Genomic DNA, 16,101 nt, shown 5'->3' with positions numbered 1-16,101 from the left:
TACAGATGCTTAGGTAAAATATTGGTAAAGTGAGACCATTAAAACAGTATGCCTAACAAGTGAGATTTATTCTAGGAATGTAAGGATATTTCAGTTCTTTTTAATGTACTGTACTTTATTATATTTATCAATCAAATTAGAAAAATCAGAATCATTTTAATGGATAAGACATTTGATAAGACTTAAAATCCACTCCTGGTCTTAAAAATGATAAAAACCTGGAGCGCCTGGGTGGCTCAGTGGGTTAAAGCCTCTGCCTTTGGCTCAGGTCATGATCTCAGGCTCTCTGCTCAGCAGGGAGCCTACTTCCCCCCTCTCTCTCTGCCTGCCTCTCTGCCTGCTTGTGATCTCTATCTGTCAAATAAATAAAATCTTTAAAAAAAAAAAAGGTAAAAACCCATGGCAAACATTTACAAATAGAATATATCACATACACACACACGTATGTTTATATACTGTATGTATTGAACATGGTGACTCTAAAAGCATTCTTGTCTGACTTCCACTTGAGCAATTTGATGGATTAGCCAACTCCATTCCCTCCGTAAAATGATGCTGATGCCACTGTTGCTGCTGAGCCCACACAGGAGTCCGCCACTCCCTCAAGCGCTGGCTTGCTTCTGCCCTCACCCCACTTGGATTCACCAATGGTTAATGTATGTTTATTCACCAGTCTGTTGATGCCATTGTGGTTAGCATTGTAAAGTTACATGTATATTAACTAAATATGAAAACTGTTGCACTAGGAAGCACAAAAAAGGAATTCCCAGGAAATCCAAGTTTATGCTTTTGAAAGGCTTGAAAAGATGAGCCATTAAGAAAAAAAAAAAAAAACTGTCACAATAGGTGTGAACAGGACAACTAAGATTTAGGGGGATCCAGTAAAAATTCCACACTTGGATTGCTTCGCTCAAGTCTTAAGTTGTCTTTCTCCTTTAAAGAGACAGGAACTCAATCAAAGACAACCGTAGGTGTCCCATCAGAGGGTCCATAATCCCAAGAACAGATGTGATCTTTACAGATCGGCCCAGGAGTGTGCGTTTATAGATTTTAAACTCAGAATATTTAAGGGGGCATATGGTCATCTTTTTTTGAGGTCCCACCTTGGTCTACTATTTCAGTCAACTGGTTATATTACATGTATGTTTGCCTCACTTGTACCGGATATAATAGCGAGGGCCTCTGTTATATTAGGAAGTAAAGTTATTGCAGATGAGTCTGGCCTCTTCAAAAAAGAAGCAACTGGGAAAAGCTTAGAAATACAGGTGCTCCATTGTTTATGTACCTTTGCTACATATTTGCAGATGTGCCTTCTTTCAGCTTATGAACAGACACTTATCCTGTTCAGAATAGGTGGGCATGATGGCTGGTTCTCAGTGGAGAGTGACAGGCAGGTTTCCTTCTAATACTTATCTTTGTTAGAACATGATGCATTACTGACTTCCTGCAACAAAATGTCAGTACCTTAAAGAAAAGTTCAGCAAGATGGTCAGTTACAAGCTAAAGACACAAAAGGTAATCGTTTGGTTAATAGTAAGTTGCTATAAAATGTCATTTTAAAAGATGGTACTATTCCAAAGATACAAATTAAGAAACACAGGTCCTCTATGAAGAAAACTCTTTAATAGGGAAATTAAAGATGACTGGAAGACACTCTGGGGTTTTTTTTTTTTTTTTTTGGATGAGACATTGTTCATCAAATTTTCCCCCAAATTATAAATTTAACAAAATTTAAAACCATCCACATATGTTGGTTTCTTTGTATATATGTTTGGATTTGAAAGAATAAATAGGATACCTACAAAAATTCATAGAAAAATAATGGGAGGGGGGAACCTGAGTGGCTCAGTCAGTTATGCATCTGCCTCTGGCTCAGATTGTGATCCCAAGGTCCTGGGATCGAGCCCCCATCTGGACTCTCTGTGCAATGGGGAGGCTGCTTCTCCCTCTCCCTCTCCCTTTGCCCCTCCTCGCTATTCATGCTCTCTCTGTCTCTGCTCTCTCAAATAAATAAATACAGTCTTCGGGACGCCTGGGTGGCTCAGTTGGTTAAGCGGCTGCCTTCGACTCAGGTCATGATCCCAGCATCCTGGGATCGAGTCCCACATCGGGCTCCTTGCTCCGCAGGGAGCCTGCTTCTCCCTCTGCCACTCTGTCTGCTTGTGCTCACTCTGTCTGTCTCTCTCTCTGACAAATAAATAAATAAAATCTTAAAAAAAAAATACAGTCTTCAAAAAAAAAAACAAAAAAACAGTGGAAGGGACTTGTGCACCCAGTATTACAGAGTACAACAGGACTCTGGTAACTAAAACTGTGTAACTGGTGCAGAAATTCATATAGATGAGTGAAAGACTTGGGAGGCCAGAACAACTCCATTTACAAGAAGTTGTGGATTTCTCCATTCAGTGGTATTGGAATAACTGGTTAGCTATGCAGGAAAGGCAGTATAGCAAACAAAGTAAGTGCAAAGACTAAAGACTCTGCATATTAAAATCTGAACCTGCCAGTACTCCGTACCTGTGACCTTGAGCAAATTTCATAATCACTCTGTGACTCACTTTCTTCTTTTCTCCCTACCGATGGCACTACTGCAAGGGTTAAGCAGATTCATATTTGTAAGAGGCTCAAAGAAGGACCAGTCCTACAGAACGTACCTACTAAGCATTAGCTATTGTTCTATCATTTAGGAAAAAAAATTAGTCTAATCCTTATCTTCTACCCAATGTACACCACACTAAATTCAAGTGGATTAAAGAATTAAAATTTTTTTAAAGTTTGTAAAATTAGTAAAGAAAAGGTAGGTACATTCTTTGTCTAAAATAACCTTGGGTTGGAAAGAAACTAAATGTGGTCATTAAAGCCAGAAAACATGAAAATTAATTTGCCTCTATAAAAATAATGTTATGTTAGAAAAGTACAACTAAGAGAGTAGATTTATGAGGCATCTTATGAGCAGAGGAGTTTAGCATCCTTAGTAAAAGCGTTAAAAAAATTGTTTTTTAAAACATACGCAATTTGAGGGGTGTCTGGGTGGCTCAGTCAGTTGGCAGTTCCACTCTTGATTTCGGCTCAGGTCATGATCTCAAGGTGGTGAGCTTGAGCCCCGCGTCAGGCTCCACACTGGACGTGGAGCCTGCTTGAGATTCTTTCCTCACTTTGCCACACACACCACCCCCCCGCCCACCAATCTAAAAAACAAATAAAAACATATGCAATTTGATAAATGCTGTTAGTGTCCACCAAATCCCTTTCACCAGGCTGGTGTACCCTTTCTCCAGCTGATTCAAATTTGAGCACTCATGGTTTCTCTTCACTCACCCCAGAGCACTGCCCTGGGCTGATGAAACTCACCTTACCCAAAGAGGCCTGGGAAGCTTTACCTCCCCACCCCCTACCCCCAACCCAGTTTGGCCCATGGCTTGTGCCTGATGCAGGACATTATCACCCAGCCTTCTGGCCTCCGAAGCATGATTGATGCTCCTGAGCTGGGATAAGGCTGAGGAGAGACTCTTCCTGAAAGCACATCTTTGCCTGTTTCTTCTGCCCTGTCCTGTTTTCCTCATCGCCTTATAGAGCGCGCTCAATAAATCACTAACACAAAAATCCTCATTTCAGGTTCTGCTTCCAAGGAACCTGACATAATAGAAACTGGGCAATAAAGATGGATCCAAAAAATGCTCCATAAACAAAGATGGTGAACTTTTTCAGTAATTAGGAAAATTCACCACAAATGTATCTTTCGCTGATCAGGTTGGAAGAGAAAAGATTTATAAGATGAGAATTCTCATAATTTGGGGGAAAATCAATAATATAATGGAAAGGGATTAATTTGATACTAATCTTACAGAGTCTTCTGTGAATGTGTTTCTTCAGAAATAGCTGGTTAGGTATGAAGGGTAGTGGATAAGGATATTCATTGCAACAATGTCTAACGGGAAAATGGAAACAACCCAAACGACCAATAATAGGACTAAATAGTCCATTATAAACTGAAACATAAGAATACCTGGATTTTTTAAGGGACTGAAAAGTCCACAGAGTTGAAATTCAGAGTTTAGTGGAGAGAGTGATGAGAAATAGATGAGAATAGAGAGTTGAAGGCAGTCAGATTTCAAGGATTTTTGAAAAATGTTAAGGAGTTTTCATTTCATCCTGAGGGCAACGGGAAGCCACTGAAGAATTTTTTTTATTTTTCATTTTTATTTTTTTTAAGATTTTATTTATTTATTTGACAGAGATCACAAGTAGGCAGAGAGGCAGGCAGAGAGAGAGGAAGAAGCAGGCTCCCCGCTGAGCGGAGAGCCTGATGCAGGGCTCCATCCCAGGACCCTGGGATCATGACCTGAGCCGAAGGCAGAGGCTTTAACCCACTGAGCCACCCAGGCACCCTGCCACTGAAGAATTTTAAAGAGGTGAATGGCTTGACCAGATTTGCAGTTTAGAAAAACCACTCTGTAATAACACATTATATGTTTAATAAAAAAAATTTAAAAAAATAACTGACTGCAACTTAACAGACTGGCGGGAAAAGAGCCCGAGGCCGGGAGCCCGGCAAGGGCCATTAGAGTAACGGGAGGACACTGTGGCCATCTGAGCTACGGCAGTGGCCCCTGGGATGGGAGAAGTGAACAGACTGCAGAGCCACTTAGGGAGGATACTTGGTAAGAAGCCTTGGAGGTTGATTGGGATAAAGGAGTGAGGAAAAGAGAAGCGAGAAAAACTACCATGCATCTGTTGGTCAATGGGACGTTCTCTTTACTGAGGAAGAGCCAAGATGAGAGACAGATTGTGGGCAAAGAGTTGGCTCAGGTGGCAAGACAAAGAGCTTTAAAGTTGACCAGCTGTGAGGTGAAAGCTTTGCCTGAAGTGTTTATCTTCTCCATTAGCAGAGGTGATGGAGTTGGCCTTGTTCAAATGGGACTTACCCCATGTTGTCTTTCATGGGGTACCTTTCATGGAGCACCTTCGCCCTCTACCTTTGTGCTGGTGGAAATCTCATGTGGTGACTCAAAAGTGTCTTCTGTACCCTCCCAGCTGTTGCGGGGAGGGGGGTTTGAGGAAGGCATCATAAAGAGAGAACTTGGTCACATAATAACCTGCCAAGTTATGCTGTGGGAGACACCAGCAAGAAAAATGTTACTTGTGCTTTAAGAGGAAGAAGCGGGAGGACCCGAGCCTTAAGGACATGACTGGTTAGAGCCAGGACCCTAGCAGGAGGGAGACAATGGAGGGACTGAAGTTCCTGATGCCCTTGGGAGGTTAGGAGACTAGATACAAAAGGCTCAAAGATATCTCAAACCATCCTCACAACTTAGGTGTCCGGGAGCAGCTGACTAGAACACCTTCTGCTTAGGGACCATGCCTGCGCACGCTTTCAGTGTTAGAGGCATAGCAAAGAGGCCGTGTGTGTTCTTCCGTCTGGAGAGAGGTTTGGAGGGAGGGACCCTAGTGCTACTGTTTTATATTGGCCTTCATACATTTCCTAAAGTGCCAGACTTTCCCCATGACCGTGCCCTTTCCGGTGGCCTCTCTGCGGTCTGGAATAGCTGCAGCTCATCCTTCGGACTACCCCCAAAAGTCAGCACCTCAGTGAAGTCTGTAGAATTCCCCACCTTGCCCCTCCCCTTCAAATGAGTGTGCTTTTGCGTCTGAGACTCACAGCACTCTTGTTTTTTCCCTTCATTGGACTTACCACAGATCATTACTATCTATTTATTTCGGACATTATTTCTTTAATATTCATCTGTTCCCGGAAAGCAGGGCAGGGACAATCTGGTTTTCTCATCACAGGTCTTAGCACCTGGCCTAGCACCTGGCAACAAAATGGCTCCCCTTGGAGGTCAGAAATCATTAACCAGGTGTATTTTCTCGTGGGCAGCCTCTGACACAGAGCCGGTGTCCACAATAATCATTAAGCCTCCGATTAGGGCTGATGGGAACGTCCAAAGATAACTTGTTTAACGTGCAGTAATCATTCTGCCCACCAGGGGTCTCTTTCTCCCCACCACTGGGGCCAAAAGAACTTGAACTCCTCTATCTTGGTGATGGTTTTCCCAGCCTTGCGGCTCAAAGTGTGCTTCTGGTCTACCACCACCTCTGCATCATCAGGGAGCTTCTCAGAAATGCAGAGTCCGCCTCCCCGCCCCTGCCCCTGCAACGAATGGGAGGGATCAGAAACCATTTTAGCAAGATCCTCAGGTGGTCTGCATACATGGTCAATACTGTGAGAGGTACTATTTTACAGGACATTTCCAAGCCCCAAAACTTGGAAGACAAAAAACTCCATCTAAATGGCCTTTTCACATGGTTCTTTCCCACCATACTTAGAGAAGCACTTAGAAAGAGGTTTAGAATTTGCTTTTATTATGAATATAAAATAGACATACAACATAATATACATTTACACATTTACACTTTGCGGTCACTTTCATCTTTTTTCAGCAAATTCACTTCATCATGGCCCAGTGGCCTGCACCTGCCACGAACATGCCACTTACACTCATGACATTCTCTTCACCTTGGTACAACGTGTGACTTGGTAAGGAATACCAGGCCCGGGCGTCCGACGGCTTGGCTTTACCGTCCTCCTCACAGAATCCCTCTCATTCTACAGTTTCTTCTCCTCTCCCTACATGCCTCCTACTGCCCCAAACTTCAGCATTAAAAATTCAGGAGGAAAGAAGGCTGTAATAATCACCCTTGTCCTTTAAAAAAACACCTTGAAATATCGTCCACCAACGAGGTGCACATGAGTAGGCACGAGCAGCATTGCTCGTTAACATGGTTTAAGAGCAAATCTACGGGGAGTTATATGTGTTATATACAAATGAAGCTTTGCTCACCAAGTGGGTCATCGTGAAGGATCAGAATTTCCAGTGGCATCACAGTAAATAAATAAATAAATAAACGGAAATAAATTAAAATAAATAGAGTGAGATTCACTAAGGGAAATTCCCCTAACTATGTGCCTGTGCTTTCTCCAGACTTCACTGGGTGCAGCTTTACAACAGGTGGATAGGAGCTGGGTGTTAGGACTAGTTGCTCTTCCTTGGGGCCTTGCCTTCAAAATGCCGGTGAAGAACAACAGGATGCGAGCGGTGCCATTTCCCTCAGAAGGAGGCTATGCGAGAGGTTTTGTAGGAGTTCTCCTTCAGGCTGTCAAATATCGCTTTGGTTCCATTCTGCCAGTGTAGGACCAGATCCATTGGGGTCTTCCCAGCCTAATCAAAATGCAGGAGGAAATTTGACTTTCAGATGGAAGGCATCCATAAATTCTACACATCCTCTGTGTGTGTGTGTATGTGTGTGTGTGTGTGTGTGTGTTTAATGAGGTAATGGATGGGTCTATGTTGTTGACCTGTTTTATGCCTTCCACTATTAGTGATTTGCAGTTTATATTCAAATCAGCCCTTCAGTGTTTCTCACAGGAATGCTTTATGGCATTTCAGATGAGCAATGTTTTGGGGTTTTGTTGTTGGGTTTTTTCCCCCCGCCCTGTGGGACTGCCCCAGGTATTGGTTTAAAAAAAAAAAAAAAGTCAATCCCTAGTTCCTAGACAGTAAATGGGAAGAGCATTCCAAGTCACTTTGAAATTCAAAAAATGCCTCACTATATATCCAGTATCCTATAGAAGAGGCCTGGGGAGAAAGTGGTCAAAAGCCAGTTCTTATTGATTGGGAAAACGATTCCTGATAAAACCTGATGGTAAACAAGCTGTTTGGACACCTTGGTGAAGTCCTCAGGTGCTGTGCAGAACTATTACTGCTTCGAGAGGGCTAGTTTTCACACTGGGATCTCCTGGGAAATTTCATTTTTCTTGGAGGGGACATCAACAACGTGTAAATAATTTTTGAGACCAAAATGCTTTTCCGCTTATGGGTAGGTCTCGAGACATTTACAAAAATGCATACCATGTCACCTCTCAATTCTTGTCTTTAAATATGAGAAGTCTTAAAATTTCCTACCCCTGTTCTTTTCAAAGTCCCTTTAACTCAGAGACTGTGAACTGGCAGCTTTAAGATGCAAATCAGTCTAGAGACCTCTTTTGTTTGGGCCCAGACAGAACTCAGATTTCTTAAAAGTTGGAATTAATTGGCAACAGTCAGAAATTAGGAGATTTCCCAACCGAATCTGTGAACTCTCTGAGAAAATGAGAAGAGTTGGCCAGCATGATACCTAGGGCTTCACAGAGCAACAATGGACTGGGGTGGGGAAGAGCCACCACCTTTAAAAGTTATGTGCACAGACCCCCCGCAGCCAACATTTATGTAATTTAGGTGATCTGCCTGGCCCCTGTGCTTATTTGAACTAGTGGCCCTGTAACCCTCATTTTGGAACTCCCCACCTCTATAGCATGTTCCTTGAGAAACACTTACCAGTACACATGGTGACAGAGCTTTGGACAACAGAATAATGTACTGTGTGTTGTTTCCAGTCCCCCTCAAGATGGTGTCCAGTGGCTTAGTGGTCTTTTGGGGAATATCCAGCCATTGGATCAATGACATTAATAGTTCTAGGACCCTTATGTTGGGCTCTAACTGATAATTCAAAGCCATGAGCCCCATTGGTATATTTTGGACTATTCTTCCATGAATTCCTTTACCTCCTCTCTATTAGAATTTATAATTTTCTGGCTACTTACAGTCTCCCCAAATCTGTAGGCTAGTTCTCTGGGCTGGTAATGTCTTGCTGCCTAAAAATAATTGTCATAGTTTCTGCAGTTTTGGAGATTTCATTAAATCTACTTTTTTTTCCCACTAATTTATTTAAATTATTAGATAAGACCAATCCCAATATGAAGGATGAGGGGATCCTACTATTAACACTTTCCCATCCAAACAGCCTCTGTTTATTGCTTCTATCCTTTGTTCCTAACACCAAGACAGTTTTCAGGGGTTTTTTATGATAAAATATTCCTCTCAGTCTCATAGTAACACAATAAGGGGAAGAAATTATTCACAATAGATGACTGGGGTTTTCCTTCTTTGTAAAGTGATTCTCTACCAAATCTTTCAAATTATTTCTTTGGTAATTTATATCCATTCCTCCCAGTGATATTTTTAAAGCTTATATTAGATGATGTTTGTCTGGGAATTGGGACCATGAGGAAAAGTTGGCTCTCTTCCCTGGCTTGCAGATGAAGCTAAATTAACACGTACTTGTAGAAGGGACTTATATGAGCATTTTCAGGGCCTAAATATAGGAAATTATTTTGAGGGATATGCAGATAAACCACAGTGGAGAATGCATAGAAATTATCTCAAAAAATATAGGCAAAAACATGGCTAACCCTGGAAGAAAGTGGTAGCATGTCCTGCTGTTGTGAGTAAGGGAGGACTACTCAGAGTTACTCGGATTCGATATTGATTAATTTCAGTTCATTGGCTCTTGGCCCCATTGACTGCTGTGGAATTTAATCCTTTCAGGAATGGTGCCTGTCTTTATTCCTGACAACCCCAGGCCTTGCTCGGCCACGGGTGTCCAGGGAAGACTGTGCTTAGGTTTGTGAAGGTGAGCGATTTGACCGTCTCATATTTTCAAGAGGAAATCTTAAAAGAATCTCCGGACACTGTGATTGTGTCATGATGGCTCCACCCATCCCTGACCAGGTGACCCGAGTCCTTGCCAAGGACTAGCAATGTCATTAGGGGAATAGACAGGGGCATTTAAAGCATCACAAGACCACCCCCAACCCTGAAATCCTACCACTATGGGACCATTTTCAAGTAGAGCAGATATGCTTTCGTGCATCAGAAAGCCCACAAGCGGGGCTGCTTGTTTCGGGTACTTACACAATTCTTGATGTTGAGGTCGGCCCCATACATAATCAGGAGTCTGATCATTTTGTAACGGTTTAGCCTCACGGCGTCATGCAGAGGGGTATCTCCTTCCTAGAGAAGCAGAGATCACAGGCTAAAGTGGGGCCTGAGGCCAGGAAGTGGGTCCCACAAGAGCCCGGGTTTGGGGAGTGATTCCAGATAAGTGAGGCTGGAGCTGCTGGAGGTGGAACTTTGCCCAAGGACTCACTCGGTCTTTGGCGTTGAGGTCCGCCTCACAGGCGATGAGATGCTCCGCACACTCGTAGTGGCCAGTCCTCACGGCTACGTGCAGCGCTGTGCTGAGCAACTGGGAAATTGAAGAATGCGACTGATTTGCAGGGACAGAGACTGTCCCAGACCCCAAGACATGTGCGAGGGGGACAAGGGGCCACTATGGTGCCCCACACAGCATAAGCTTCCCGCTGACCCAAATGGTGAGGTGGCTTTGGGAGAGGAGTTGGGGCGGGGGGAATAAATACCTTATCCCGAGCACTGATTTTTGCTCCTTTATTCAGTAGCAATTTTAAGACATCGAGGTTTCCTCCACGGCTTGCCCAGTGGAGGGCTGTAGATTCAAGCTATACCAGAAGGTAAAAGGACATGAGTTAATGTAAAGAACTGGTCCGAGGAGTTAATACTTGGTTTCTGAGACCCGGGAACACCACACTGGCTAGAGCATCCATGGTAGCAGTGGGCTGTCCCCCTCCGGACTATGACTACAATGACTGAGAACTACAGTTTATTGAGAATTTCGGCATGCCGACAAGGTGCTGTGCACTTCCGGTGGACTGGTCCTCCCAGCAATGTTATGAGGGAAGTGTGATCGTGCTCGTTTGGCAGATGAGAAAAACAAGTCTCCAAAATAGTCAAGTTTCTTGCCCAAGGAAGAACAGCTAGTAAGTATCAGAATAGATATCCAAACCCACATCTGCCTGGAACTTTTAGCCACTTTTTCCAAATATACTCAGAAGTTCTAGAGAAATGCATTTTAAAATTCTGGCAGAATAAAAGTAGTCCCTTCCAAGAGATTTTAATCTGGATCTGCCACCTCTTTCTGTGTCCCTGTGCTTTTTTCTTCATCTCTTGTTGGTTCTGTGCTGTCGTTTATGCCAACACAACCAGTGTCCCTCAAGTGTCCCCACTCAAGGTCATCACACACTACCCTGACTCTTGGGAGATGCCCTCTTCCCCTCTCTGACGTGTTCCTGGCCTTCCAAATCATGCATTCGTGAATGTTAGTGTCTTTTCATGCAAACTTTTTTTTTTTTGTTATTGCTTTCTGGTGTGTTTGTCTTCAGGGTTCAATTTTGTGCAAATTCTTTGGACTTTTTTAATATCTCTCTTCCACTTTGCTATAAAGTCAAATTGAGCTGCATTTAAATAAATAAGACATTTCCCAGCTCAATCTTCAGTCCATAAAATATGCTGTATGCTGGTCTTTGTAGAACTCACAGTAGTTGAATTATTGAGGTCTGAATAGCAGCTACTTTCCATGGATGCAGTTCATTCCGTATGCAGTTTAGCCCCTGATCTCATTGATGGCATCTATCATACAAGGTGTACAGCTAGAGAATTCTGACACATCGCTGGCTGCCAAGGGGCCACGAGCAGACTGCCGTGTATAATGGAAGGACAGGGACACGGAGAGGCGAGTGCTGACTATATTACTTCTCAGTAATGCTACTGACTTGATACTGACCCAACTCTCTGATGGGGATATTGAATTGCATGCAGTGGCTTTCACTTCCTTCTTTTCCCTGGAACAGTCGTCTCCTCTTCAGTATGTATGGAAAATACTTTCCACATGACCTAGCCCTGTCTCCCAACTTCCCTTTGTATGGAGAAATGAGCTTTTGCCTGGTTTTCTCAGATCAATTTTCAATCCAATCAGCCCCATTTTTCATCGTAGGTTTTCTCAAGCTTCATATGGATTCCTTATTTTGGCCCATTTCCAAACAAAGAAATATATTTACCATATCACGGAATTCGATCTGAGCTCCAGCTTCCATTAACTTCTCCACAATTGCCAAATGTCCTTCTAAGCATGCTCTGTGAAGAGCCGTCCGTTTATACTGTCAGAAGAGAGATTTAAAAAGAGAGAGATAGTGATGCATATAAAAATGAGCAGAAATCCTTTCTAAGACGTAGGAAGCTGAGGACTCCTACAACCTCACTGATAGAAACTGGAGTACTTCTTTTTGAATTAGAAATGTCAAATTCACTAAAATTTCAGAACTAGAACAGTGATCCTGCAACTGAGGCTTGAGTTTCCTGCAGGTACATTTCTAAGTGCTCAGTGGTCTACATGGAGGGATGTGAACTTCAAGCTCACAACTACCTCAACGCTGACATTTCCCTTTCTTGAATTTTGTGCCTTCATTGTTTGTGTAGAATTTGCCATGTGGACCAGAAGGTTTTCTCCCATCTGGGACTGTTGCTGGGTTGAATATCAAAAAGTATTCAATTCTTTGTTAAGAGAATGGGGGACTCAGTTCAACTTCAGAAATGATTCTCCATTCAGTTCAGGGGGGAAAGGATACAAAAAGGATTAGTGCTTCTGGTAAAAAGGCTTCATATTAATGGATTGACTATTTGGCCTAGAACAACTGTTGGCATTGTTCACTCCAGTGCCCTCTATTTACAGATAAGGAAACAGAGGTCTAGGAAATGCAAAGTAGCTGCTAAAATCAAATAGTCACGTAGTGATAGAGCCAGCACTTGAACTCAAGTCACAGAGTCCCTGAGTAGTGGTGATGTGTTTAGGTCCAATCAAGGATGATGCTACTGGGGTACCTGGGTGGCTCAGTCGGTTAAGCATCTCCTTTCAGCTCAGGTCATGATCCCGGGGTCCTGGGATCAAACCCTGCATCAGGCTCCCTGCTCAGCCCCTCCCCCTGCTTGTGCTTACCCTCACTCTCTCTGTCTCTAATAAATAAAATCCTTTTTTTTTCTTTTAAAGGATGATGCTATTGTGTGTCTGTCTAAAAGGGACTTGTTGGTCCTGCCTTATTAAAAGTCTACCCCAAGAACATAAAAAGCTAAAGGCAAACTAAAAAGCCAGCCAGAAGAATATGGGAGTGCAAAAAATGCTGCAATTCTCAGCACGAACCCAGCCTCTTTGTTCTGGACTGCTGCACTACCCTAATATGCTAGTGGCATCTGGGACAACAGCTGGAGAGACTGTTCCAGGTGGAGTGCTTGTTGGCACCGTGTTAGCAAGGCAGAAGTTAAGCAGAAGAAGCACAAAACGAATGAGCTGGATTTTGCAGCGCTTTGTAGAAGCCTTACCTCATCACAGACATCTGGATTGTTCTTGTCCGACAAGAATTTTTCTACTACTGGCAGTTTATTCTCCAGGGCAGCCTTCAGGAACCTCGGCACATCCACAGGTTCCGTCTAAAGCCAAGAGCAGAGCGCGGGAGTTACCGTGAGCTTTCCGACATCCGATCAAACCCTCCACAGATATTTATTCCCCGGCAGCCTAATGCCAGACATGTAATACTACCAAAGCAAACCGTCCTTACAATGATTTCAGGTTCTGGTTCCTTTATAGCTGGGACTTTAGTCTTCTTGTATTTTTTCCTTTTCTTCAGCTGAATGATGACTTCAAGGTCTTCTAAATTTTCAAGCTTTGATCTTTGTTCTAGTTTTTTCTTCTTGAGCTAAAAAAGAAATCCATATTTCAAAACATGGTGACCAGCATTCTGGTTGTGTCTAAACAAAATCTGCAAGGTCTGTGATAAGTATGGGGGAAACAGCTGGAGCAAAACAGTTAAAAAAATAGTAAAAAACAAAAAGCAACAACAACCTTTAAAACTAATCGTTGACTTTGACTTAGTGACTTCTTATTCAAGAATTTTGGGTGTCTACATTTTCATCTTCACTTCCCTTGCCTGTAGCATCAGCCTTTGACTCATTGGAGTTAGGATGTGGTCTGTAACTGAGCATCGAGTCATCATTTCCACAAACAAACCCGGGATTTCTGCCGAATTTCTTTATTTAACTCAAAAGAATCCAACAATAAGGGTTAAGTTCTGAAATTATCAATGCCAGTCTCTTTCAGGCAGCCTACAGAGCAGGGCTCATGAAGTAGGCTTTCCTGGGACTACTGCTAACTAAGGCATGTTTTATCTGCAATTAGTAAGGAATGAAAATTCACACGGCACCACAGAGTTTGTCAGCACAGATAATGAACACAGCCAAAGCCATGTGATTGAGAAAAAGTCTCTCTTGCCTTGGATTAACTAGAGAGTGTATGACATCAGAAATTCACTGGTCATGTTTCTCTTTCCAAGTCTTTAAATCAGAACGTAGTCCTAGAACCTTGAATCATTGATTCAGAATCCAGAAGTCATTGTCTTGCTACAGAATTACTTCCTACAACCTGTCCTATAGAAGTTGTCTCTTTATGGGCTTGAATTTGGCAAAGAAACCCCTCTGGAATGGTTGCATTTATTTTGTTTCCTCTCTTTTCTCCTTCCTGCCTGGCACCTCCTTCTCTTACCCCATCCCTGACTTCCCACACTAGTGGATTCCAAGAAAGGTCCTTACCTCCGCCTCTCGCTCTTTCTCAATTTTCCACTGTTGCTCCCCTACGCTCAGGGAGTGGGCTGGAAGTGTCTTCAGGTCCTCTTGCTTCTCTAAAGTAACAGCAGCTTCATACTGCCCATCTCGGAAATCCTCAGGTAGAAACTCCCCAGTCTCCCCACTGCCATTCTTCTTCCCTGTGACCTGGGAGGAAAGAAAATTGTAGGTCAGAAGTAGCAGGGCCTGTCCTGGGATCATTCTCCAGAGACGATGCTGCAGGGGGGGCCCTGGTCCTCCCTGCCTGATGACAGCCACATCTGTGTGCTGTGCTCTCCGATCCCAGGCTGGGACATGCTGCTGCTGCAGGAGACCAGGAACGCCATCAGACAATGGTCCTCCTCTCTTGGTAAAGCAAGGCTGAGTTTAGGCTGATACATTTAAATGCACTTTTAATCCACCTAATCACACTGCACCTAAGAAAACTACAACCCCTCCATGATTATTTAGAATTCTTCCATTTCAGGTACTTTTGACTGACTCTTGGCGTTGAGTTGTGGAAGTCTCCAGACATCTATTCTTGCCATAGAACTTCTTCCCTAAGGCACCCTCATAACTACCTGTGAATCCACGCTTTAGTAAGAAAACCAAAGGAGAAGATAATAAATAGGAAATACAGAGAACATTCATGACGGCCAGATTTGTTTTCCCAGTCCCACTTATTTCATCACTTAGGCCAACCCTGTTCTGTGGACGACATCAGAGCACCTGTGCATTATGCCTGAAGAAGAAGGACATTTCGGGGTTCATACAAAAACCAAGACTAAACCAGGTTTCACGGCGAGACAACAACGTGTCTTACGTACCAACTCTTCCACTTTCGTCATCATCATGTCAGCCTGAGGTTGGTTCGTCTGCGTGTTTGCTGCTGTGGAACGAGTGCCTCGAGTCAGCCCTGCGGAGCCCCTCCACACCGGTCGCCTTATATAGCGAGGGCCGGGTGAGGTCATCTCCCAACCTGGGAACCCAAGTAACACCCCTGCCCCCACCCGCAGCCAACTCAGAGGCAGGTGAATTTTCATTCCAGACTCAGTGTCTGGGAAGCAGAGGAGGGAGGGGCTGCCAAGTAACCCCCCTGAATGTGTGAATCAGGAAGAAATGTGAGAGGGCCATTCCTTGGGCGGTGACCACACCGCTCAGCAATGCAAGTCATCCTATTTATCGAGAAGCCAGGGGACAGCTGTCTGTTGATACCGCACCACAGGCTGCTCCTTTTCCTTCTTTGCCAGCTTTCATATGACTAACCCTATCAAGAAAATGTAAATACCCTGCATAGCACACTGCCAGTAATATCTTGCTGATAACCAGGCTTATCAACACTTCACTTGGGGGAAGTGTTGCTTCAGGACATCCTATTCCTATCGGTAAACAGTCTGAGAGGAAAGGATCCGGGTCCTAATGACCCTTGTCTATATCGGTTTGGAATTCTCTGGAGTGATGTCTAGGGCTAAAAAGGCCCCATGACATGCCACCTTACCATCGTTATAAGAAACTGAAAGCATTCAGTAATGCACTTTTATTTTATGGTGTCACTGGCCATAATTAGCACATGACACGCTTCCTGTCATCTAAAAGGACATACTTACTGGGGCCTCTTTGATACAAATGGTCCCCACCAAGATTAGAGGAGATCAGTTATTTAGAAATGGCATGGTGTTGATTGGGTCATAGAGCCAAGGTTCTCAGAGGCTATCGCTAG

General features: G+C 43.5%; 1 protein-coding gene across 2 annotated transcripts; it reads right to left on the bottom strand.

The window, feature by feature from the left end:
- Window positions 1–6,337: 6,337 nt before the first annotated feature.
- On the bottom strand, window positions 6,338–15,536 carry ANKRD1 (ankyrin repeat domain 1). Of its 2 annotated transcripts, none has more exons than XM_080822584.1 (9): window positions 15,209–15,536; window positions 14,370–14,549; window positions 13,343–13,480; window positions 13,107–13,214; window positions 11,792–11,890; window positions 10,298–10,396; window positions 10,027–10,125; window positions 9,792–9,890; window positions 6,338–7,220 (listed from the first exon to the last, which is right to left on the bottom strand). In XM_080822584.1, the coding sequence occupies exons 1-9, from the start codon at window positions 15,422–15,424 to the stop codon at window positions 7,110–7,112; spliced, it is 1,149 nt and encodes a 382-aa protein (XP_080678710.1). In that variant the 5' UTR covers window positions 15,425–15,536; the 3' UTR covers window positions 6,338–7,109. The 2 variants fall into 2 exon arrangements, with proteins under 2 accessions (XP_080678710.1, XP_080678711.1); XM_080822585.1 differs by lacking the exon at window positions 15,209–15,536 and adding an exon at window positions 15,111–15,200.
- Between the last annotated feature and the right edge of the window lie 565 nt (window positions 15,537–16,101).

Source organism: Martes martes (genome assembly GCF_963455335.1).
Source record: "Martes martes genome assembly, chromosome: 14".
NCBI classification, from domain to species: domain Eukaryota; kingdom Metazoa; phylum Chordata; class Mammalia; order Carnivora; family Mustelidae; genus Martes; species Martes martes.
This window is presented reverse-complemented; position numbering and strand designations above follow the sequence as displayed.

Bases quoted from the DNA above. Each gene is read 5' to 3' on its own strand.
- ANKRD1 (XM_080822584.1), bottom strand. From the start codon at position 15,424: ATGAAAATTCACCTGCCTCTGAGTTGGCTGCGGGTGGGGGCAGGGGTG. The intron at 11,891-13,106 runs GTAAGGCTTCTA...CTCTTCTGACAG, and splicing joins ATCCAGATGTCTGTGATGAG to TATAAACGGACGGCTCTTCA. The intron at 10,397-11,791 runs GTAAATATATTT...CTTCTGGTATAG, and splicing joins AGATCGAATTCCGTGATATG to CTTGAATCTACAGCCCTCCA.